The sequence below is a fragment of the Asterias amurensis genome, chromosome 14 (assembly GCF_032118995.1).
Source record: "Asterias amurensis chromosome 14, ASM3211899v1".
NCBI lineage: Eukaryota > Metazoa > Echinodermata > Asteroidea > Forcipulatida > Asteriidae > Asterias > Asterias amurensis.
The window spans coordinates 14,943,694-14,967,592 of NC_092661.1; the positions used below are offsets into that span (position 1 = coordinate 14,943,694).

The 23,899-nt window shown below is 39.4% G+C and overlaps 2 protein-coding genes across 2 annotated transcripts; one reads left to right on the forward strand and one right to left on the reverse strand.

Annotated features, from left to right (window-relative positions):
- Positions 1-3,799: 3,799 nt before the first annotated feature.
- Positions 3,800-7,822, reverse strand: LOC139947608 (uncharacterized). The gene is made up of 2 exons (XM_071945556.1): positions 7,143-7,822; positions 3,800-4,082 (listed from the first exon to the last, which is right to left on the reverse strand). The coding sequence occupies exon 1, from the start codon at positions 7,820-7,822 to the stop codon at positions 7,178-7,180; it is 645 nt and encodes a 214-aa protein (XP_071801657.1). The 3' UTR covers positions 3,800-4,082; positions 7,143-7,177.
- Positions 7,823-10,478: 2,656 nt separating this feature from the next.
- LOC139947024 (uncharacterized) lies at positions 10,479-22,110 on the forward strand. The gene is made up of 3 exons (XM_071944843.1): positions 10,479-10,638; positions 13,058-13,101; positions 20,578-22,110. Exons 1-3 carry the CDS (start codon positions 10,509-10,511, stop codon positions 20,743-20,745), a joined length of 342 nt encoding a protein of 113 aa, XP_071800944.1. The 5' UTR covers positions 10,479-10,508; the 3' UTR covers positions 20,746-22,110.
- The last annotated feature ends 1,789 nt before the right edge of the window (positions 22,111-23,899 follow it).

Below are 23,899 nucleotides of genomic sequence, written 5' to 3' on the forward strand. Positions count from 1 at the left end.
GCATCGGTTTGCCATGTGATAGTGCGTCGGTTTGCCGTGCGCTAGTCCGAAGACTATCACACGGCGTACAGTACCCAGACGTCCGTTGCGTGTACGAGGATGATAAAATAGTCTGTAACCATTTCGGATTACATGACACAGTAAGTAGCACAGTAAAAGTTTTCGCAATCTGCATTCGCATCGTCCGTGGATTGTAGCATTTAGGTCTGTAACTTAATAGTACAGTATTCAGAAATGTTTGGGGTGTTATAAAACAAATATTGACTGCTTTTACTCGTGCAATGGTTAAAACTATGACTCCCTCGGTGATCCCGGAGCGTTCTATTTTCCCTCGGCTTCGCCTCGGGAAAATAGAACGCTCCGGGGATCGCCTCGGGAGTCATAGTTTTAACCATAGCACTCGAAGCAGTCAATATTTGTATAATATCAACAGCTCTTCATTGCTCGTTTAAAGGGAAGGTACACGTTTGGTAATTGTCTCACTTTCTCACTTAGTGTATCCCAACATAAGCATAAAATAACAAGCCTGTGAAAATTTGAGCTAAATTGGTCATCGAAGTTGCGAGAAAATGATGAGAGAAAAAACACCCTTGTTGGACGAATTTGTGTGCGTTCAGATAGGAATAAAATACTTCTGGCTGGAAGTCTTTTATTATTTTAGTGAGAAATTATCTCTTTCTCAAAATCTATGCTACTTCAGAGGGAGCCGTTTCTCACAATGTGTTATACTATCAACAGCTCTCCAATGCTCGTTACCAAGTAAGTTTTTAAGTTAATATTTGTTTTGAGTCATTACTAAACGTGTACGTTCCCTTTAAATAAGTTTTTATGCTACCATCTATTTTGAGTAACTACCAGTGCCTTTAAAGCAATCATTCGTGCTTGTCAAAATAATTTATTGTTCCAAGAAACTTACGGAGCAGTATATTCGTACAAAGCAAGAAGTATTAGTAAGTTGTAGGATACGGTTTTAATGTAACAATTGCTGACCAGTAAATTACAAATTTTGCTCTTTAAAAAGCTGTAAAGCAAATACACTAGACAGGAATTTACACTAAACGAAATTTACGCTTAAAGACATTTACTTCAAAATTACGCCAAACTGAAGCTTACGCTTTACAGAAATTTACGCTTTACTGAAACCTATAAGCTTAAAGGTAGTGGACACTTTGGTAATTACTCAAAATAATTATCAGCATAAAATCTCACTTGGTAACGAGTAATGGGGACAGGTTGATAGTATAAAACAGGGTGTTTTTTCTTTCATAGTTATCTCGCAACTCCGACGACCAATCGAGCTCAAATTTTCACAGGTTTGTTATTTTATACATAATATGTTGATAAACACCAAGTAAGAAGACTGGTCTCCGACAATTACCAATAGTGTCCACTGTCTTAAACTAAAACTTACGCTAAGTAGAAATGTAAACTAAACTGAAATGTACTCAAGAAGAAAACTTACGCTAAACAGAAATTTACGCGTAAAGGATACAGTTGTTTGTGACTGGTCCCCTGCCCATTTTTGCCCATAGCAAAAAAATGTTTTAATTGTTTTGTTCTTAAACTTAATTTTTGTATAATGGTGACAATAAAAACATTCTATTGTTTTTGCTAAACAGTCTTAGCACCAATTACTACGATTTGCATTGTTGTGATTTCTTTATCACACAGGAAGTGCACAACTTTTCATAGCACCAGCCAAACTGTAATGTTATCTATGTCCTGTGGTGGATTTCACAAAGGTAGTCCTAACTTAGGACTAGTCCTAGGCAATGCTAAGAGATAGGACCATCCTAAGTTAGGATGAGTTACTGGTCCTAACTTAGGACCAGTCCTATCTCTTAGCATTGCCTAGGACTAGTCCTAAGTTAGGACTACCTTTGTGAAATCCACCCCTGCATGTTTTCATTTGTCCCGATGAATTCATTACAAACAATAACTGGACATGCATGCCAAGAGACGTTATTAGGGAGGTTGAGCTGCACGCTACGCGAGCAAAAACGTGAACATGAATGTCAGGAAACAGTGTCGTTTCTAGGTGTGACGTCACAACTTTGGTCTTATTTCATGCTCACGTTTGACGACCGCACGTACGTACCTGACGTGAGAAATGGTAACTTCACGTACGCTTAAAACGTGAGAATTTTCCAACAAAATTTTCTGACGCTCACGTTCACGGTTTTGCTCGCGTAACGTGCAACTAAACATCCTTAAAGGCAGTGGACACTATTGGTAATTACTCAAAATAATTATCGGCATAAAACCTTTCTTGGTGACGAGTAATGGGGAGAGGTTGATGATATAAAACATTGTGAGAAACGGCTCCCTCTGAAGTGCCATAGTTTTCGAGAAAGAAGTAATTTTCCATGAATTTGATTTCGATACCTCAGATTTAGAACTTGGGGTCTCGAAATCAACCATCTTAACGCACACAACTTCGTGTGACAAGGGTGTTTTTTCTTTCATTATTATCTCGCAACTTTGACGACCGATTGAGCTGAAATTTTCACAGGTTTGTTATTTTATGCTTATGTTGAAGTACACCAACTGTGAAGGCTAGTCTTTGACAATTACCAATAGTGTCCACTGCCTTTAAGTAAGTGTATGAAATGTATTTTTGACACTTGTGTACTGGTTGTAGATGTCACTGTGCAAATCATGTTGAATACAATTCTCCGCGTCGCGGCCCTTTTATTGTGCAAAACGGCCGAACTCAATTGTTGGTTTCTTCCTATAAATGGGTGCGTTCTTTTAGCTTCCCCGGGTCAACCCCGGTGTGTGGCGTAATCTTTTTCCAGGACGAGCGTGTGCAGATAATTACCCACGTTCGTCCTGGAAAAACCGCCACACACCGGGGTCGACCCGGGGAAGCTAAACGAACGCACCCTAAGATCACTTCTGGGCCAATTTAGAGCGTTTTCCCCCTTCAAACTGTACTATGTACGGATATGAATATATGTCCTATCTCTGCCTCTTTTTACACTTTCATCCCGTTTTATGGAAAAACAGCTTATCACTGTACTTGCTTTTCGGAACATGTTATCGGCATAATACTAGACCAACAAATTCAAAGTAAACCCTCTTATGTCTTCGAAAGCGTTTAGTGATATTAAAACGTGCTCCGTGTACATACCGCATCTGATTCAATTCTGCACTAAAACATGCACTATTATTGCTCTTCGAGCCTCGGTTTGGTGGCGCTGATTTAAATGGGAGAAATACAAGATGGATGTCCCGTCTATTGTACTGAATAGTATGTTGACTCCGATGAAGGAAATGTACAGTATGGATGAAATCATCTGAGTTTATTAAAGATAGAGAAAAGAAAGGAAGAAAACAATCTTGCCTCGTGGATGTTTCTCCTATAAGAGTTCCTCCATCCTCCTACACTCTAAAACTATTAGTCAAAACAACACTAATTAGTCGTACGAGACATGATTTTGACTAACTTACATCAAAATCATGTCTCGTACGACTAATTAGCGTTGTTTTGACTAATATTTTTTTTTGTACAGTGAATGCATTCCCATTTAAATCGATGTAACCGAAAACGAGGTTCGAAGGGGGAAATTGTCTGGGTCCCTTCTTATTCCTAAATGAACAATAGTAAGAACTAAAATATCTCTACCCAAATGAGTAGATTATTTTAATAAAGTGACCACGAGGTTACGTGGCAAAGTCTTTCTTCAAATAATTATCAGAAAACCTCGTTCATTATCAAAAAACCTCTCTCGAAAACGCACAACAACCTTTTATGTTCAGGAGAGCTTTTACCGCGTGGCATCCTTAGGCTATGACCATTTTTGAATGGCGCTCCTTAATTCTGAATAATTGGCAATGACACAGAGTCGCAGAGATTGTAGCCAAACGATAAAAATGTTCTATTTAAAGTAAAATTACGAGAGAGAAAAAAATTAGTGAAAAGTTCCGATCTGGAACAGAAATCCTGTCGGACACATCCGCCTGGGCTTCGGGCATGGTTTATCTTGAGATTGTAGTTGTAGATGGCGTCTAGGGATCATTGTCTCTCTGAGTTTCCGTAGCTCGGGAAGATTTCCTCCTGATCAAAAAAAGCCAGTCGTCTGAAAAAAAACAAAAAATAAAAGAACAAAGATAAGAAAATCCAAATTATTGTTTTAAAGCCATTGGACACTTTCGGTAAACAGTATTGTCCATAAGGCCCACACTTCGTGTATCACAACCTATAATATGTAAAATAACAAACCTGTGAAAATTAGGCTCAATTGGTCATCTCAGTCGGGAGAAAATAACGGGAAAACACACACTTGTTTCCGCTAGTTTCGCCGTGTCATGACATGTGTTTAAAATAAATCCGTAATTCTCGAAGTACTCTGAAATTCTCTGAAGTAGCGTGGTTTTATAGAAAGAGCTAATTTCTCACTAAAATGAAGACTTCGGGCCTGACCTTACTTTTGGAATCTGAAAGCACATAAATTGTGTACAACAATAGTGTTTTTTTCTTGCAGTATTCTCTTGCGCACTTCGATAACAAATAATATTGAGTCAAATTTTCACAGATTTTTTAATTGTTCTGTTCAATCAAAACAAAATTTGGACGAGTTGTTTTGTTCCCGTGACAGCTTTTGCTAAAATATTTGAACTTCCAAGAGTTTAAACAATAATTATTATTAAACTGATATTTAAGTTTTTTTGTGTTTTTTTTTTTTTTTTTGTAGCGCAGATCACCAAAAAGTATAAATAGCAATATTTAGAAAGTACTTGATCCTCTTGGATTTAAGTTAATCCCCCTTGGATGAAGTCGATTTCCTTTGACTTACTTGTGCCTACACACTTGATCCCGTTTTAATACCTACGACCATGTCTTCATACGATCCAGCATTATACCCGACAGTGATCACGTTACTGTTATTGGATGATGAGCTTTGCAGCTCTTGACGTAGAATTGAAGTATTGATACTCGCACGAAAATTAGGGATTTTTTCTTAATCTATTAAATTCTAGAGCCCCTGAGTTTGTGCTTTCTTCTTTTTCAATTGTGTGCATGAATAATAATAATAAAAAATCTTATTATTGAGGGGTTGTCCACAAACATCAAAGTCATTAATCCAGCTGTCGAATCGAAATGGGCAAATAGTCACCACAACACGACATGAGCTTATTAATCAAAATGGCCAGTTGGCCAGAGTATACTGTACTGGTCAAAGCGTCGAGATGACCAGCGTATGGGCCTCTGGTCATAACGTTGAGATTGCCAGAGTATACTGGTCAAAACGTTGAGATGGCACGAGCAGACTGGTCAGAAGGTGGGTATGGCCAAAGTATACTGGTCAAAACGTTGAGATTACCAGAGTTTACTGGTCAAACCATTGAGATGGCCAGAGTATACTGGTCAAAACGTTGAGATGGCCAGAGTTTACTGTCAAAACGTCGATATGGCCAAAGTATACTGGTCAAAACGTAGAGATGGCCAATTTATACTGGTCAAACCATTGATATGGTCAGAGTAAACTGGTCAACACGTAGAGATGGCCAATTTATACTTTTCAAACCATTGATATGGTCAGAGTAAACTGGTCAACACGTAGAGATGGCAAATTTATACTTGTCAAACCATTGATATGGTCAGAGTAAACTGGTCAACACGTTGAGATAGCCAGAGTATACTGGTCAGAAGGTGGGTATGGCCAAAGTATACTGGTCAAACCATTGAGATGGCCAGAGTATACTGGTCAAAACGTTGAGATGACTGTTGGTTGGTTGGTTTGTTCATTTAGACAAATTGGCTGAACAGCCGTAGTTTGTATGTGAGAGCGAACTGTAGCATGTTTTTTATTTGGGGGTAAATTTAAAGGCAGTGGACACTATTGGTAATTACTCAAAATAATTATTAGCATAAAACCTTTCTTGGTGGCGAGTAATGGGGAGAGGTTGATGGTATAAAACATTGTGAGAAACGGCTCCCTCTGAAGTGCCATAGTTTTCGAGAAAGAAGTAATGTTCCACGAGTTAAAGTGACGAGGTCAACCATGCATTTGCTAGCATGAAATTTCTCCCTTATTAAAGCCATTATACACTTTCGGTAAACAGTATTGTCCAAGTCCCACACTTCGTGTATCACAACTTATATATAAAATAACAATCCTGTGGAAATTTAGGCTCAATCGGACATCGGAGTCGGGAGAAAATAACGGGAAACCCACTCCTGTTTTCGCGCGTTTCGCCGTGTCATGACATGTGTTTATAACAACTCCGTAATTCTCGTTAACGAGAATTTATATTGTTTTACCGTTTTCTCAAAAAGTAAAGCATTTCATGGACTAATATTTCAAGAGAAGTCTTTCACCATTACCTTCTGTAAACCCTGTAAATTATTTGTAAATCTGTAAACTTTTTTTTTTTTCCGTACCGAAAGGGTCCAATGGCTTTAAAAACAGAAATGCCGACCAAATTTCCACGTTATTTTCAGGACAAGCATACAATGCAGCTGAATATCAGTAAGAAGCAACATACAACAAATGGAAATTTGGTTGGTAATCCTGTTTTTATCATGGAAGAAATGTCATCCTAAGCAAATTTGTGTGCTTAGCAGCTCTATGAAATTGGGCCCTGTCCTTTTCGGGACAAAATGCTGGACGTTTTATTTTGTCAGAACCACCGAAATTCAGTTTGGTTTTCTGTTACGGTCTTGGCACATGTGTTTTAATAAGTATTATACTGTGTTTTTCAATATACGTATTCACTTAAAGGGTCTATGTACATATTGTAGGACAACAAAAAACACCACGTCCACAGATTTACATTAAACTTACTCAGTTTGAAGATAATGATAGTAGAAAGCTTCCCTGAAAATCTTACTTGCTGAGGTGCTGTAGGTTTTGAGAAATGAGTAAAACAATGTCATGAAAATAATTTTCGTCTCAGTGATCATGAGACAAAATTTTGAGCTTGTAAAAACGTATTTTCATGGCATTGTTTTACTAATTTCTCAAAAACTACATCACCTCATCAGCAAGATATATTTTAAGGTAAGCTTTCTACTACCGTTATTTTTGAAACGGTGAAAATCTGTGGTCATTGTGTTTTGTGTTACAAAAAGTACCCAAACCCTTTAACAGATTTAGTGCTAACTTGATTTATACACCGATGTCCAGTGTTCTTACCTTGATACATCTGCATGCGGTGGCTTGTCCACCAGTCACATCATGGGACTCTTTATGGTGTCTTTTGCGAAGTCATAGGGCAACGGCCGGTTATTGCCGCCGAGCATTTCCATCCATCTCGGTATCGTAGGAAACTCTTGGATCTGTGGAAACTGGTGATGGTCGTACTCGGAGCGAATTCTCTTTCTCTGGGCCCGCCGTGATGGCGACCTTGGCGGCGGTGGCAGGTCCGGAATGGGCGGGAAATACGCGTCGCTGTTGAAGAACATGTTGGTGAAACGTTGTTTCACCTTGGAGTCACGTGCCGAAGAAACGACCGGGGAGTGAGAGGCGTTGGACGGCATCGGTTCTTGGGGTTTGATCGGTCTGATATGAAAGTGATACGACCGTGGTGGGAACAGTTGCGTCTTGTCCTGGAATGAGTGACCGGGTGGTGAAAGTTTAGCATCGTCGAGTCGCATCAGAGGGACCACAAGCCGTGGCTTTGGTGCCGCCTCGCCGCCCAGAAACCCCGGGAATGGTTGCTTTACTCCGGCAGGTGGTCGTGGAGGGAAAATGGCGGCATCCAGGCGATCAAAGTTTGGCTGAGCCGCTGGAAAGCTGACCACCGGGTTGAAGGGTGCTAGAAAACATGAGACGAACAAACAGACGCTCTTTGGTGTGAGCCGGCCCCACGTCATGGTGTCTTACCGTCAAAAAGTGATCTCAGACGGTAGAAGTCTCGGGATGGACACTGACTCAACACTTGGCAGCAAGTATCGCAACACTCAGTTCCATAACCCTGTCAATACCCTCTAAGAAATAAACCAAAAATATCATCCCCGTTCGATTTTATACAATTAATAGCCCACCCCCGCACCAACCTTACGGTTTGTTGCTCCTGTAACAACTATACTGCAAAGATCAATGAAAGAAAACCTTACTCCCTGGTGAGCCACAAGAGGGCGTGCTCGCTGGAGATTAACAAAACCATTGCCCCAAGCTTGTGTTTGTTAGAGCACATTATAAATAAGCCACTTCGGAGTTCCAGCTGCGCATGTCTGTAATACTGCTGACAACGCATGTTGTCTATCTCCAATAACCTTTTGACAATACCAGCGGGTACTGTCAAAAGGTTACGGGAGATAGACAAAATCCGTTGTCAGCAGTAACAGACATGCGCCACCGACATTCCGAAGTGGCTTATTAAGTGAAGACTGAAAATGACCATGACACTTTCATAATTACGGTGTTTCCGAAATGCCATTACAAATACACGCTCAATGCATTTACGACAAACATCACAACCTCTCCAAGTGCGCATTACATTATTAGGCACTGGACACTATTGGTAAATACTCAAAATAATTGTGAGCATACAATTTTACTTTGGTAACAGGCAATGGACAGCTGTTGATTGTATGTGGCGTGTCGTGGCCGAGCGGTTATAAAGAACACCGAACCCATGCAAGCTCTGCTGTTCAGCAGAGTGTGGGTTTGAATCCTGGTCGTGACTGACACTTGTGTCCTTGAGCAAGACACTTGATTATAATAGACCCTTCCCATGAAATATGTAAATTGCACATAGCGCGTGCGCACTAACGTTATGGTTGGCAAATTGAGGGAACATCGCGCTGTTTTGTACACGGCTAATGGGTGCTTGACGCAGACGCGATTGCGCGTCTGCTTAGTGCACAACTCTATGGCGTTTGCCAACCAACAGGGTCTGTACGCATGCGTGAATGTAATTAGCATATTTCATGGGAAGGGTCCATTGCTTCTCTCCACCCAGGGGTAAATTGTTACCTGTGACATGTGAGGGCAGAGTTGGTTATTGTGATTGATTAGCTTAGGGCACTACATATTTGGCGGCACAGGCTTTATACTACCCAGGGATCTGAGATGGTTTAAGGAATGATTTTAGGCCCAGTGACCAGGGGTAATAATGTAAAGCGCCATGATCGTCACTGCATGACGGACCTGATGAGCACTAAGAAGCCACTTTTATTATAAAGCATTGTGAGAAACGGATTCCTCTAAAGTAAGGTAGTTTTTAAGAAAGAGGTTATTTCTCACTCAAATAATGTAAAATAATCCAGCTGAAGCCTTGTTTTGTGTATCTGAAGCACACGATTTAACACAGGGTGTTTTTTCTTGTATCTTGCCCAATCGATGACCAATTGAGCCCAAATCGTGTCATACTTGTTATGCGCATAATGCTGTGATACGCAAAGTGATGTTAATTGTATTTGGCCGAATGATTCACAAGAGGGCGCTATAAAATACAATTTCTGCACCATTCGCTTTGTGTGGATACAGAATTTCCTGCCATTCATCGTAAACGTGCTAAAAAACTGAACTATTTTTCTTCTAATTCATGTCAGTCAATAACTCGTGCGCACTGACGAACTTCACTGTTAAAAAGGTATATATACTTTGTGCCCTAAGAGATCGATCTGTTGCTTTGTGACGTCCAAAATGTGGTCGTGCTTGGTGTCGGGTAACCTTTAAATCCACTGAAGTTCGATTTTTTTTTCTAAAAGTGTTCTTTCGAGTGGTAGAAACACAAACAAGATGAGAGTTTCCGGGGCTATGTGAAGTGCTCGAGCTTGAAACGGTCCACCTGGTGTGTGAGTTTCATTTTTATCAATATTATTGTCACCTTGGAAAAAATACATAACGCAAAGTATAATAATATAAAAATAACACCTTCACCAATATTTAGTTCTTTAGCCAATGTTGGACAAAAGGACATTGTTCTGGAATCAATAACATTAAAAATAACCCCCTGAAATGAGAGATTATTGGCATGATTTCCAATATATACCATCTGCCCCTCTTTGCAAGCCAGAAACAAAGCGTGTGAACTTGAAGCACCAGCGTAGACACATTATCAGGGCCAGATTTCATAAAGCCTGTAAGAACACAACCTTGAGCTAAGCACAGAAAAATGCTGCTTATCAACATTACGTTTACAAGCGGAAGAGTGTTGTGGGCTGAGTTATTCGTGTGAAATCGTTGCTTCCATTTAGAGTTCTTTTTAAGCTTTTTTTCCAAATAATGTTAACCACTGGCACAAAAGGTATTGCAAATAGTTCGTGGGGTTAAACAGTACTATATAGGAAGAAAAAAACTGCACGATTTTCCGCGCCCTTCACCTGTCTTCTATTGCCGGGGGGGGGGGGGGGACTTGGCAATTAGTGTCCACATCCGCTCCTTCTAACAAATCAATGACGTGCCTGAACTAATGTTCGTGATCAATTGTTATTGACATTGGTTAATCAGTAATCATCTTCTTTATGATTTGCTCGCGCGTTAATATCAACAACACTGAGTATATAAAAGGTACCACATGTCACACACAGCAAAACACATGAATTTTGTTGCATGATCAGTCAACGACTTTGGCCGATACCAGAACTCCGTTCTATAGCCTACTATAATTATAGGAAAAACTCGACTGTTCCTTCTTTCGTCATGAATGTGTTTGTGTTGACGCTTTGCCTGGCTTTTGGAGGTAAGAGTAATTATGACGACCATTCAAAATCTTATCAGTATAGGTTAAGATTATCATGAAAAAGTGTTTACACTATTTTGTTCGCCGTTTAAATGAGGAAGGAGAACCCATATACCAGTAGCAAGTCACTGCATAATGAACATTGACATAATGCCCCTGTTTTTGCAAACCCCCTTCGATCTTTGCTGCTCCTGTGTTCTCGACAATTTATCTCGAAGTCGGAGAACATCTTTATTTGAAGGCCTTTCACTGTTCGTAGTGTTTCTCTTTTATATGCGGTAGTGTTTCACTTGTATTATGTAGTGTTTCTTATTAATAGGCGGCAGAGTTTCTCCTATACCTACTAGTGAAAAACGGCTTCCTCTGAAGTGACGTAGTTTTCGAGAAAGAAGTAATTTTCCACGAATTTGATTTCGAGACCTCATGTTTAGAATTGGAGGTCTCGAAATCAGGCATTTGAAAGCACACAAATGTTTGGCAAGGGTGTTTTTTCCTTTCATTATTATCTCGCAACTTCGACGACCAATTTTATTGAGCTCAAATGTTCACAGGTTTGTTATTTTATGCATAATGTTGAGATACACCAAGCGAGAAGACTGGTCTTTGTCAATAGACTGTGCAAGTCTCGCGCGGATTTGAACTTCCGGGACCATTGTGGTCCCAACCTTATGGAGTTTTACGTTGGGGAGATTTTGTTTTGTCCATTACTTTAGTTTAATGTAGTTTATGACCATAAAAATGACACATGTTGTTAAAAATGTAATACTAATTAACATCATATATAAAAGTAAAAATAAAGTCAACATAATAACGAAGAAAAACCGATATTTAAACTTGACCTCAGGTCAGGTTACTTGGTAAAAATTAAGAATTTCTGCCCATCTCCGATCACGAAACTTACGCAGACGCTTGTTTTGGTCGCGCGGGTTGAAAAGCTTTTTCATTAGTCGTTTAGGCGTCGGCTTCCTCTTTAAACTGCGTCACGCGTTTATCTAACGCCCTTGCGACCATCGTGCGTCCGCGTATAAACCAGCTTTTAGCAGTTTCACATTCGGACGTAGATTTACAAAAGGGGTTTCAAAAAATTTAAGATCAAACAAACATCCTTGTCCCAGAGTTTTACTTTTGTCCATACATAGACTTTAACCGATAATTGTGTGTTTGTTTAAAAAGCTAAAACTAATTTAAACAAGCTCTATAGGGTATTTTTGTTGTTCAGATTCAGCATTAAGAATAAATTAAAGCAAAGATTTGATTCATAAAAAAATAAAGTTCTTCAGTTGTCGTGTTTTCTCGCTCCGGTGCGCGCGAGACTTGCACAGTCTATAACCAAATGTGTCCAGTGTCTTTAAGCACAAAATCTGCACTTACGGAAGCAGGAAAATCTGTGTTTACAGTAAGCTTATTTCACGGGTTTAGCGGGGCATTTTGGCTTGTGCGCGTTCGTACTCAACGAATCTAGGCATTCTACACTGTGCATGTAAAACAAATAATACGCTGTGCATGTAATACACAGCTAGCGCAGATATTCGGCGCTTGCGGGTAAGCGGCGAATTTTGATCGTAAGCGTAGAATTGGGCGGTAAGCAGAGCCATGAGAGTGGGCCCAGGTAGCTATTTGTTTTTATCCCAAACGACATTGCAATGATTTGGTAAAAGAGCAGGCCAATTTCATTATGGCGTAATTTTGACGGAAAGAGCAAAGTTTGACGGAAAGGGGAAAAAATATTGCAATGTCGTTTGGGGAAAACAAGTTCGCGCCGTGGAGAGAAAGAGACATGTCCATTTATTAAAAGAGAAACACTATCATTGTAAAAGAGAAAAACTTTCGCCTCTAAAAAAGAAACATAACTTGTTACTAAATGGGCTTCCGTAAAATAATATTATTCTAAGTCTAGTGACTCAATCGAAGTGGATCCGCAGGAGATTCTATCTCAAGGGATTTTAATATGATTGGCTGAAGGAAGATGATTTAAAAGAGGGCGCTATCAGAAGGAGTATGTTACATCACAAACCATTGGTTTTTATGTCTGTGGTTTGGACACCATTCGAGGTTTGATGCGGGGGGGGGGGGTCTCCTGCCACAGCGCCACTTGGGTGCGTTCGTTTATCATCCCTGGGTCGACCAGGTGTGGCGGTTTCAGTCTTCCGCCGTGTTCAGTTTTCCAGGGGCTCACCTAGGTCAGCCCCCAGTGTCCTGCTTGTGGAATGGGTCACTTGGGGGTGACCCGAGGTGCATGGCGTCACCACAAGAGGGCGAGTGTGATCGTTCGATTAGCTCTTGTCAAGGGCTCACTCGAGTGAGCACTGTGGGGTCGACCCAGGGAAGCTTATCGAACGCACCCGTATGTTTTCTTATAAACGATTCAAGCTAACCCTCCCCCCCCCCCGCCTCTTCTTCTGTTTCTCTTTCTTTTTAGTCTGTCTGATTGGTGACTGCAATGCAGAGAGTGAAGGGTATTCGGTGAGTACAGGCTACAATATCACTGGGGACGGTAACATTGGAGGTGGTTTGCGTCGGTCATTGGTGACATTTTGTCAGCATTGGGGAGGCCTAAATTTGTCACTTCAGTTTTGTGGACAAGTCTGTCGTAATAGCGTTCCTAACTCTCTCTGCGATTCACACGGCACTGGCGCCCTATCGCGAGGCTACTGGGGCCGATTTCACATAGACCTTAAAATTGATCTTAACTGCAAATCATATTTGCTAAGTAAAGTGTGATGTCACAATGTAAATCACTACGGTGATACTGACAATTTATCTTGGGATGAATTGTATTGCTTTGTGAAATCGGCCCCACTGCTCTCGCGCTGAGCTGGTATCGTGGGGGAGTGTGGTGGGGATCTTAGCCAACAGCTTCGCCCGAGAGCAGTGATCTCGCAAGAGCAGTAGTCGATCACAAAAATACACCGCGACTCTTACTATCTCACCGCGACAGACCATTCATGACTTGTCCACAAGTCTACACTTCAGTTAAAGGCACAGGGGTTAGTAGTTAAGACAAGTCTTATCTCGAGCTAGGACGAGTTACTTAGAACAAGCCTTAAGTTTTTAATATCTCCTATGACTAGTCCTAAGTTTGTAGTGTTGCATTATGTAGGTTTGGAACATCATTGTTGAACGGTTCCAACATGTGTGGATGTTTTTTTCTGTTTTTTTTTTTTTTTTTTCATTTATGAGTTGGGCGTGGTTTGAATCCCACTGAATTATATGCCCGTAATTTTGTTTTCATAGTACTGGGGATAGCACCCTGTGGGCCCTATACAGTGCTAAAATACACACACAAAAATTATCTATATTTAGCTGTTCCGACCTACCGTCGGAACAGGTTTTGTTTCTGTCGTGATTTTTATTTTTTTTCTTATTCTTTGTTTCTGCCTAAAACCCATAGCATTTGTACACGTTTTTTTCTTTAAGCCTAATCTCCCAAACCATAATACGAAAGAGTGAGTTTATTATACCAAATTGTAGCTTAGAACATAAGCTTTACTCTAAATGTAAAAAAATTTAAGAATCTTAATTAATTAACCACGTAATCTTCATTTGAATATAACTGGATGCAGTCGCTTCTATGTTATTTTTAAATATTATCTTTGGTAAATGCCATGCAGTATGTACCTATCATGAGTTGTGACTTCTTGAGATGAGTCTACGCGTTTGAATATAACTGGATGCAGTCACTTCAATGTTATTGTTAAACATTCTCTATGGTAAATGCCATACAGTATGTAACTATCATGAGTTGTGACTTCTTGAGAGGAAGTCTACTCATTCTGTTTTCCTACCATCGTTCAGGACCCATAACAATCTAACCGAGTTCCGGGCCCATATACTTTGCACGCGACAAAGTACGAAGGTTTAGGGATTTCGTTCAAACGAACGAGCGTAATTGAATAGGGGTTTTTGACGACGACGACCATAGAGCTGTACTTACTCTATGCGACGACACACCATCGTGTCCACAGATTTACACTAAACTTAAACAGTTTGAAGATAATGATAATTGAAAGCTTCCCTTAAAATATTACTTGCTGTGGTGTTGTAGTTTTTGAGAAATTAGTGAAAAAACTGTCAACGTATGACTGGGACCGAGTTGGTTTGGGACCGAGTTGACCGGTGTCATGACAAAAACTGTCCGCTGGCAATAAGTGTCCGCTGAGCATGCGCAGTAGACCCTGGACACTATTTGGCATGTATTACGTGACAAATAGTGTCCGCCTAACAAAAAGTGTCCGGGCGCCGTGCTGCACAGTGCTGCACAGTGCTGATTTATATTAAAAGTAAATACAAGCCCCCAAAAATAGACGAACAGAACACTCAAAAGTATGTCAAGATTAGTATCTTATCATGAAAACAGTGCAGGTTTAAAAAGTACGAATTGTGAAAGTGCTAAAATGTTCTTACGAATTATTTACAATAAAATACAACGAAGAAAGCGTTCAAGTAAAGACAAGCTAGGTTTTGCGTGTCTAAAAATATTATGTTATATACAAATTACACTAAAAATTAACCATTTACAAAAATACATGGAAATATAATATAAACAACTCTGAAAAGTATTACAATATACAGGCGAAATACGAAAGATAAAAATAGTACGATATAATTAAAATCAGAAATAGACATTCATGATAAACCTGTCATTTAGAACACGAACAGCTGTTGGATAAAAACTCTGCAAAGTACGGTTGGATCCAGATTTAATTGAACGGAAACGATTCTTAGACCGCATGGGCTGAAAGAGGGAATGTGCTGGGTGAAACTGGTCATCTACTATAGAGAGGGCTCGTTTTTTAACTCGAGAGAGATACAGTTCATCAAGTGATGGAAGTTGGCAACCTATGATTTTACTAGCGGTGCGAACGATCCGGCTGATACGCTTCCGGTCATCGGCTGTTGCATTGCCCCACCAAACGGTCACTCTCAATCACCGCTCGGTAGAACTTCAACAGAAGTGGCTGACTGACATGGAAGCTTCTCAGCCGTCTCAAGAAAAAAAATCTTTGCAATAAGTGTCCGCTGAGCATGCGCAGTAGACCCTGGACACTATTTGGCATGTATTACGTGACAAATAGTGTCCGCCCAACAAAAAGTGTCCGGGCGCCGAGCTGCACAGTGCTGATTTATATTAAAAGTAAATAAAAGCCCCCAAAAATAGACAAACAGAACACTCAAAAGTATGTCAAGATTAGTATCTTATCATGAAAACAGTGCAGGTTTAAAAAGTACGAATTGTGAAAGTGCTAAAATGTTCTTACGAATTATTTACAATAAAATACAACGAAGAAAGCGTTCAAGTAAATACAAGACATGTATAATAAAATACAACGAAGAAAGCGTTCAAGTAAAGACAAGGTTTTGCATGTCTAAAAATATTATGTTATATACAAATTACACTAAAAATTAACCATCTACAAAAATACATGGAAATATAATATAAACAACTCTGAAAAGTATTACAATATACAGGCGAAATACGAAAGATAAAAATAGTACGATATAATTAAAATCAGAAATAGACATTCATGATAAACCTGTCATTTAGAACACGAACAGCTGTTGGATAAAAACTCTGCAAAGTACGGTTGGATCCAGATTTAATTGAACGGAAACGATTCTTAGACCGCATGGGCTGAAAGAGGGAATGTGCTGGGTGAAACTGGTCATCTACTATAGAGAGGGCTCGTTTTTTAACTCGAGAGAGATACAGTTCATCAAGTGATGGAAGTTGGCAACCTATGATTTTACTAGCGGTGCGAACGATCCGGCTGATACGCTTCCGGTCATCGGCTGTTGCATTGCCCCACCAAACGATCACTCTCAATCACCGCTCGGTAGAACTTCAACAGAAGTGGCTGACTGGCATGGAAGCTTCTCAGCCGTCTCAAGAAAAATAATCTTTGCAATAAGTGTCCGCTGAGCATGCGCAGTAGACCCTGGACACTATTTGGCATGTATTACGTGACAAATAGTGTCCGCCCAACAAAAAGTGTCCGGGGGCCGTGCTGCACAGTGCTGATTTATATTAAAAGTAAATACAAGCCCCAAAAAATAGACGAACAGAACACTCAAAAGTATGTCAAGATTAGTATCTTATCATGAAAACAGTGCAGGTTTAAAAAGTACGAATTGTGAAAGTGCTAATATGTTCTTACGAATTATTTACAATAAAATACAACGAAGAAAGCGTTCAAGTAAATACAAGACATGTATAATAAAATACAACGAAGAAAGCGTTCAAGTAAAGACAAGGTTTTGCGTGTCTAAAAATATTATGTTATATACAAATTACACTAAAAATTAACCATTTACAAAAATACATGGAAATATAATATAAACAACTCTGAAAAGTATTACAATATACAGGCAAAATACGAAAGATAAAAATAGTACGATATAATTAAAATCAGAAATAGACATTCATGATAAACCTGTCATTTAGAACACGAACAGCTGTTGGATAAAAACTCTGCAAAGTACGGTTGGATCCAGATTTAATTGAACGGAAACGATTCTTAGACCGCATGGGCTGAAAGAGGGAATGTGCTGGGTGAAACTGGTCATCTACTATAGAGAGGGCTCGTTTTTTAACTCGAGAGAGATACAGTTCATCAAGTGATGGAAGTTGGCAACCTATGATTTTACTAGCGGTGCGAACGATCCGGCTGATACGCTTCCGGTCATCGGCTGTTGCATTGCCCCACCAAACGGTCACTCTCAATCACCGCTCGGTAGAACTTCAACAGAAGTGGCTGACTGGCATGGAAGCTTCTCAGCCGTCTCAAGAAAAATATTCTTTGCAATAAGTGTCCGCTGAGCATGCGCAGTAGACCCTGGACACTATTTGGCATGTATTACGTGACAAATGGTGTCCGCCCAACAAAAAGTGTCCGGGCGCCGTGCTGCACAGTGCTGATTTATATTAAAAGTAAATACAAGCCAAAAAAATAGACGAACAGAACACTCAAAAGTATGTCAAGATTAGTATCTTATCATGAAAACAGTGCGGGTTTAAAAAGTACGAATTGTGAAAGTGCTAAAATGTTCTTACGAATTATTTACAATAAAATACAACGAAGAAAGCGTTCAAGTAAAGACAAGACCGTCAAAAGTATGTCATGGTTAGTATTTACTATTTTACTTAATAAGTAATTAAAAAGTTCAGGTTAAAAGTACGAATTGTGAAAGTGCCAAATGATCATAAATAATACGAATATTATATTCAAACACAAGCAGGAAAGCGTTACAAAAAAATAATAAATAAAACTAAAACTAAAAGGTTAAAAAGGCACGCTATGATGATGCACGCTAACCGCGGACACTATTTAGCAAGCTTCCGTAAGCAATGTGACGTCGTGGACGCTTGACCAATCAGAACACAATAAGCTAATGAGCGGACACTTATTGCCAGCGGACAGTTTTTGTCATGACACCGGGCTCGTTTCAGGCGACGAGCGTAGACGACGAAAATAGACAGCCCGGGATTTGGAATGATTTACGGGTAAAGTCACCTTGTTTGCGCCGAGGACCAATTGCCTAAACTAATTCCAGTGTTTCGCGTTACTTTCGGAAATTAGACCATGATCGACAAACAAAAACTCTTTAAACAGGAATATAAAAGCAGAGATTTTATTATGCTGATCGTTTCTCTGGTGGTTGAGTGGCTCAGTTTTATAGAGCTGCTTATAATAAACAGGCAAAACATTTTGCTTTACAAATTTGCAGAAATTGAGCAGAACACCTGGATTCACAACTTGAATATGAGGCATGGGTTAAGCTGCTTTTTGTGTAAAAAGCTATTATGTAGTTTGGTCCTGGGCCAATGGCTTTTAAAGGAAAGAATCGCAGCGCTTACGTAATCAGGGAACTGTGCTTACGCTAAGCGTATTTTACAGCTTAGCATGGAATGTGTTCTTCACGTCACAATTCGCATCAAAAAATTTGCTACAGTTGACTAATTGTGCTCAACTCCTGCGAAACTTTCACTGCGAAAACAGTGACTTAAAAATTTGATTTGCGTTCGCAGGGAAAACCGTGCTTTACTTGAGACAAAAGTACGCAGGGGCGACTAGTGTGCTTTAGTGTTAAACTCGCGACTACTAATTATTATTTGAGTCGCGACTACTGTTTTTCTCTACTCCGTTATAATCGTGTCCACACATCGACTACCTGTTTGGTGAACCAGTTGTGTTGGTTACAACTATTCGCAACATAATTAATATTGCCCTTGCGTTATAGCGGCACAAATCTTGAGAATCTGTATTTTATTTCGACTAGTCGAGTCATGATGGGAACTTGCTTAATGAAAAAAGATTCAGTAATCTGCTGAAGCATTGATTTCTGCGCTTACGTCAAGCGAAATAGACTGCTTATAGCAGGGATTTCTTTTGTTTGTGTGCTTCCAAGCTCGCACATTATTTTCCAAGCTTGCACATCGCAGTAAGCGGAAAATGGTGATCGTAAGCGCAGACTTTGGTGGTCATAAGAACCATGTAATTTTGCCCTGTGAGTAGGTTTGGTAAGGCCTACACTTCAAACATGTAAAGTCAAAAAAGATTGTTAGTACATGAGGGGAAATCTTGTGAAACTGGTCCAATTTGACTCTGCTTCACTGCGTAAGCAAAGAATTGACACATCAGAAGCGCGGATATTATCGCTTACATAAAGCATATTTCACAGCTTAGCAGGGATATTTTTGCTTGTACGCGGTGAAACTTATATGTAATCTTTGCTTTGAACTAGTTGCACAGATATTTCAGCGCCTGCAAAGTAAGCGGAGAATGGTGGTTGTATAATAAATGGGCAGAGTTTGGTTGAAGCAGACAGAGCCATAAAACTGGGCCGTGTTCTATAGGGGAAATTATAGCTTGACATTATTTTTATGACAGTTTTGGTCTCTGCGACGTACACATACAAGTACAGAGTGCAGAAATCGTGCAATTGAAATGTCTCATAAGAGCGCCCCCTATCGGCAGGAGTGGGAAAATAAAGGAGTATCTTACAAATTAACATGTGTTTTTAAACACGTAAAATAATATCAAATGGAAGCGTTAGGATGTTTAGCTTAATTCCTATCATAAAACATATTAAGATTATTTATTAATTAACCACCAGTGACCCTCATTTGCATATTAATTAGGAAATCTTTGCAGCATCATATCTCAAGAACTTCACGGCCGACTTTTCAACTGTTTGTTCTTAAAGACTCCTTGGGGGTTGGAGATTAATTTGAAAAAACTGTGACCTCAAGTTGACCTCTACTTCCGCGTCAACCGGAAGTGTCACCATATCTCAAGAACTATACAGCAGATTTTCAAAATATTTTCAGTTATAAACACCTTAGGCATAAAATATTAACTTTAAAAAACCGTGACCTCAAGTTGACCCATACTTCCTGGTCAACCGGAAGTGGGACCATATCTCAAGAACTATACAACAGATTATCAATTTTTGTTCAGTTATAGACTCCTTGGGCATTCAAGATTAGTTTGAAACAACTTTGACCCCATGTTGACCTTTACTTCCGGGTGAACCGGAAGTGAGCCCATATCTAAAAAAGTACAAAGCTAATGTTCAAACTTCAGTTATAGGCTCTAAGGCAATAAATATTAGCTTTGGAAAACTGTGACCCCAAGTTGACCTCTACTTCTGGGTCAACCTGAAGTGGGACTATATATCAAGATATACACAACCGATTTTATAGACTCCTTGGCATTGCAGATTAATCTTTGGTAGCTGTGGGCCCATGTTGACCTTTACTTACGGGTCAACCGGGAAGTAAGACTTTATAACAAGAGCTACACAACTTTTTTGAAACCTTTTTCAGTTATATATTCCTTGAGCAATGAAGCACATAATCCAAGCAAAACAACAAGGAACAGCTTCGTGTTTGTTCACAAACACTTAATGTCTAGTTTATTTTTATGTTTTTATATAAAGAAACCAGACTTCTGTACCGACGCTATCATGGACCAAGACTGCCGTGCATTGGGCATACAAGAAGTGTGCGCTAGAGGTCAAACCTACTCCAACCTGTGCATACTGTGTCTAGTTTGCGAACGAGACCATATGAACGTGTTGTCATACACCGAAGGGGAGTGTAAATAGGCATCAGTCTGCATGCAGCCACGCCCGTCCTATAAGCTTTTAACAACTCCATGATCGAGAACGATGATCTGCCTAGATTTATTTTGGCTGAGCGAGTCCAGTGAATATATATTTTATATTTTATATTTTAATTCTTCGGACAAGCAAAACAATCAAACAAGCACAGGCCGTCCAGGGAAGGGCAAAGGTACCACAAAAAACTGTCATCAAAAAAGATGTGCCCTCCCAGACCTGTCGCATTCGCCTCTATAAGAGCATGAATTTGTGTAATGTTCGCTCTAGACTTTAAGGCACTGGACACTATTGGTAATTACTTTTAAAAAAATGTTATCATAATATTACTTGGTAACGAGCAATGGAGAGCAGTTGATAGTATAAAACATTGTGAGAAACGGCTCCATCTGAAGTAAACGTAGTTTTTGAGAAAGAGGTAATTTCTCACTCAATATATTTAAAGACGTCAGGCCTGGTAGCCTTTTATTATGCATCTTAAGGCACACAAAGTTGTGACCCAGGGTTTTTCTTCATTCATTATTCTCTTGCAACTTAGATGACCAATTAAGCCACAATTTTCACAGTTTTTCTATTGAATGCATGTTGGGATACACCAAGTGAGAATACTGGTCTTTGACTATTACCAAATGTGTCCAGTGCCTTTTAAAAATAAGAAAACATTTAATAACCACTCTTAAAATAAATGACAATAAAAACTGTCGATGTATATCATTTTAAGAATCGCTTCATACGAAGTAATGAGGTTATGGCAATAAATGATCAATTATCAGTTGTTTTCCCCAAAAAAGAATACTATGACAAACGTTAGTGTCAGACAAATTTCTGACGCTACTATACAAATTTAGTTAAACGATAAGTTACGAGAAGTTATTTTTACAAAAAAGTGTTAGCGAAAACAGTTTGTTTGCTTTACTTAGCTATTACTTCATATGTCATTTTTTCTCTCTGGATTATTTTCCCCCACGTCTGCTTATAAAGATCGACTGTGATCAGCTTATGTCCAAACTCAACAAAATTAACACGAGGAACGAAGTAAACATTTATAACACTTAAAATAGTTTTTTCTATAAAATGAATATCCGTTAAATGATTTGTTAAAACATGGAGATGTAAGCTATTACTTCATGAATTTTATGTCCTTATTTATCTCTGTATTATTTTCCCCCACGTCTGCTTAAAGATCGACTGTGTTCAGATTATGTCCAAACTCAACAAAATTAACACGAGGAACGAAGTAAACATTTATAACACTTAAAATAGTTGTTTTTTTCTATAAAATGAATATCCGTTGAATGATTTGTTAAAACATGGAGATGGTTAAAATAAACGAAACTAGGACGACGTACCCGATGTAAATTTTGTTTTTCTTTGCTGTTTGTTTTGTTAAAATGTATTTCTATTTCATTGTTATAATATGACGCTTTTTATGGTTGTCTTACTCTGCTAGGGTCGAAACGTCAGGCCATTAACTATTTTTTGCATTTATCCATCGGTCCATTTGGTTGGCAAGTTGTTTGTCAACCCATAAATGGCCGACCGTGTTAGTCGACGAGGTAAAAAGAAAACCGTGCAATTTTGAGTGATACTTGTGTGGATCATTATATTCTACTTTTACAACATCTTTCTATAACCATATTGATTTGATAACAAACGGTTACAGAACGCTTTTCAAAGACCAACTCGACCGATCCAAGGCAACGTGTTCCTTTCAGACGGGAGAACGGAGAGTGGAAAGCCGAAGCCGTGGTTTCGCAAAGGGTCCTCATTGACAGTAACCGAACCACTCAATACAGACTGTTGACGTCATTAAAAAAAAAGTAAAACAAAAAATTTTCCACCAAAAGTATTGTGCATCTTCGGAAAAGATTTTAACATCATCATGTTGTACATAACGTTCAACTTGCTTTCCTTGTGTCACATCTAGTAACAGTTTTCTGTAAATCACAATAAAGAGTATACCGAATAAAGTTCACCGCTAAAAGCCCGGTTCATACTTCCTGCGAATGCGAATGCGAAACGAATTTGACGTAAATGTGATGTCACAACCCTCCTTTCGCAGCGATATTCGCAAGTGAGTTGGGCAAAGTTGCCCTGCTGCGAATTATTCGATGCGAATTTTGTGACGTCAACGTTCGTATCGCATTCGCATTTGCAGGAAGTATGAACCGGGCTTAATGTGAATTTATAGTGACATTTTTAATCACATTGCTGTTATGATTTTAGCCATGGTGCGTCAAATTCAAAGTCAGAGTAACCGGAGCGTGTCACTGGTTCGAATCCCGGTCATTCGTGTACTTGAGCAAGACGCTTTATAGCTTCCTTCAACCAAGTGCTTCACCCAATGGGTATACCTAAGAGGGTCAAGGTTGATATTGTGTAAGTCCCTGGAGCACCATTGCAACACAGCTGATGTACAGATTCGATCCATGGTGATTAATGTTCACTTCGTGCCAGACACCACTCAACTGCTTTATCGAACCCGGTACGTGTTAGCTCTCGGAGGATCCGCGGCAATGAAAGGGAATCAACCTATTCCATTCGTTCCCGGATGCATCTGTTTCTCTCTGTACTGATGAGTGTTGTCGTACTCAATTAATGTTAATGTTTTTTCTTTTTCGCGGGATTCCCTTTTTTTGAATCGATTTAAAAAAACAAACTTGTCCGTAATAGTGCAGAACAATAATTGCTTCCCGGTTGTATTTTTACACCGCAGCGAGTGGTTTTGTACTGTAACACTGCCAATTCCTGTATTGAGATGAACGTTATTAGTAACGCTGTTATTTTAAACACGTGATCTATTTTGATGATTATTTCAAAAAGGGAAAGAAGGCCCGAATTCCATTCTGTCCCTTAAGAGATTCTGTCCCCCTATTATTATTGCTGCGAACTGTGTACAAACTTATTGTGATAGCGCCCTCTTTTGAATCATCCTCCTATATCCCATGTTAACTTCCCATAATGGGGGCAGAATCTCCGGCGGGCGAACAGCCCCCTGCAGGGCCCAATTTTTCATAGAGCTGCTAAGCACAAAAATTTGCTTAGCATGAAATTTCTTCCTTGATAAAAACAGGATTACCAACCAAATTTCCACATGATTTTCAGGAAGAGCAAACAACAGCTGAATACCAATAACAAGCAA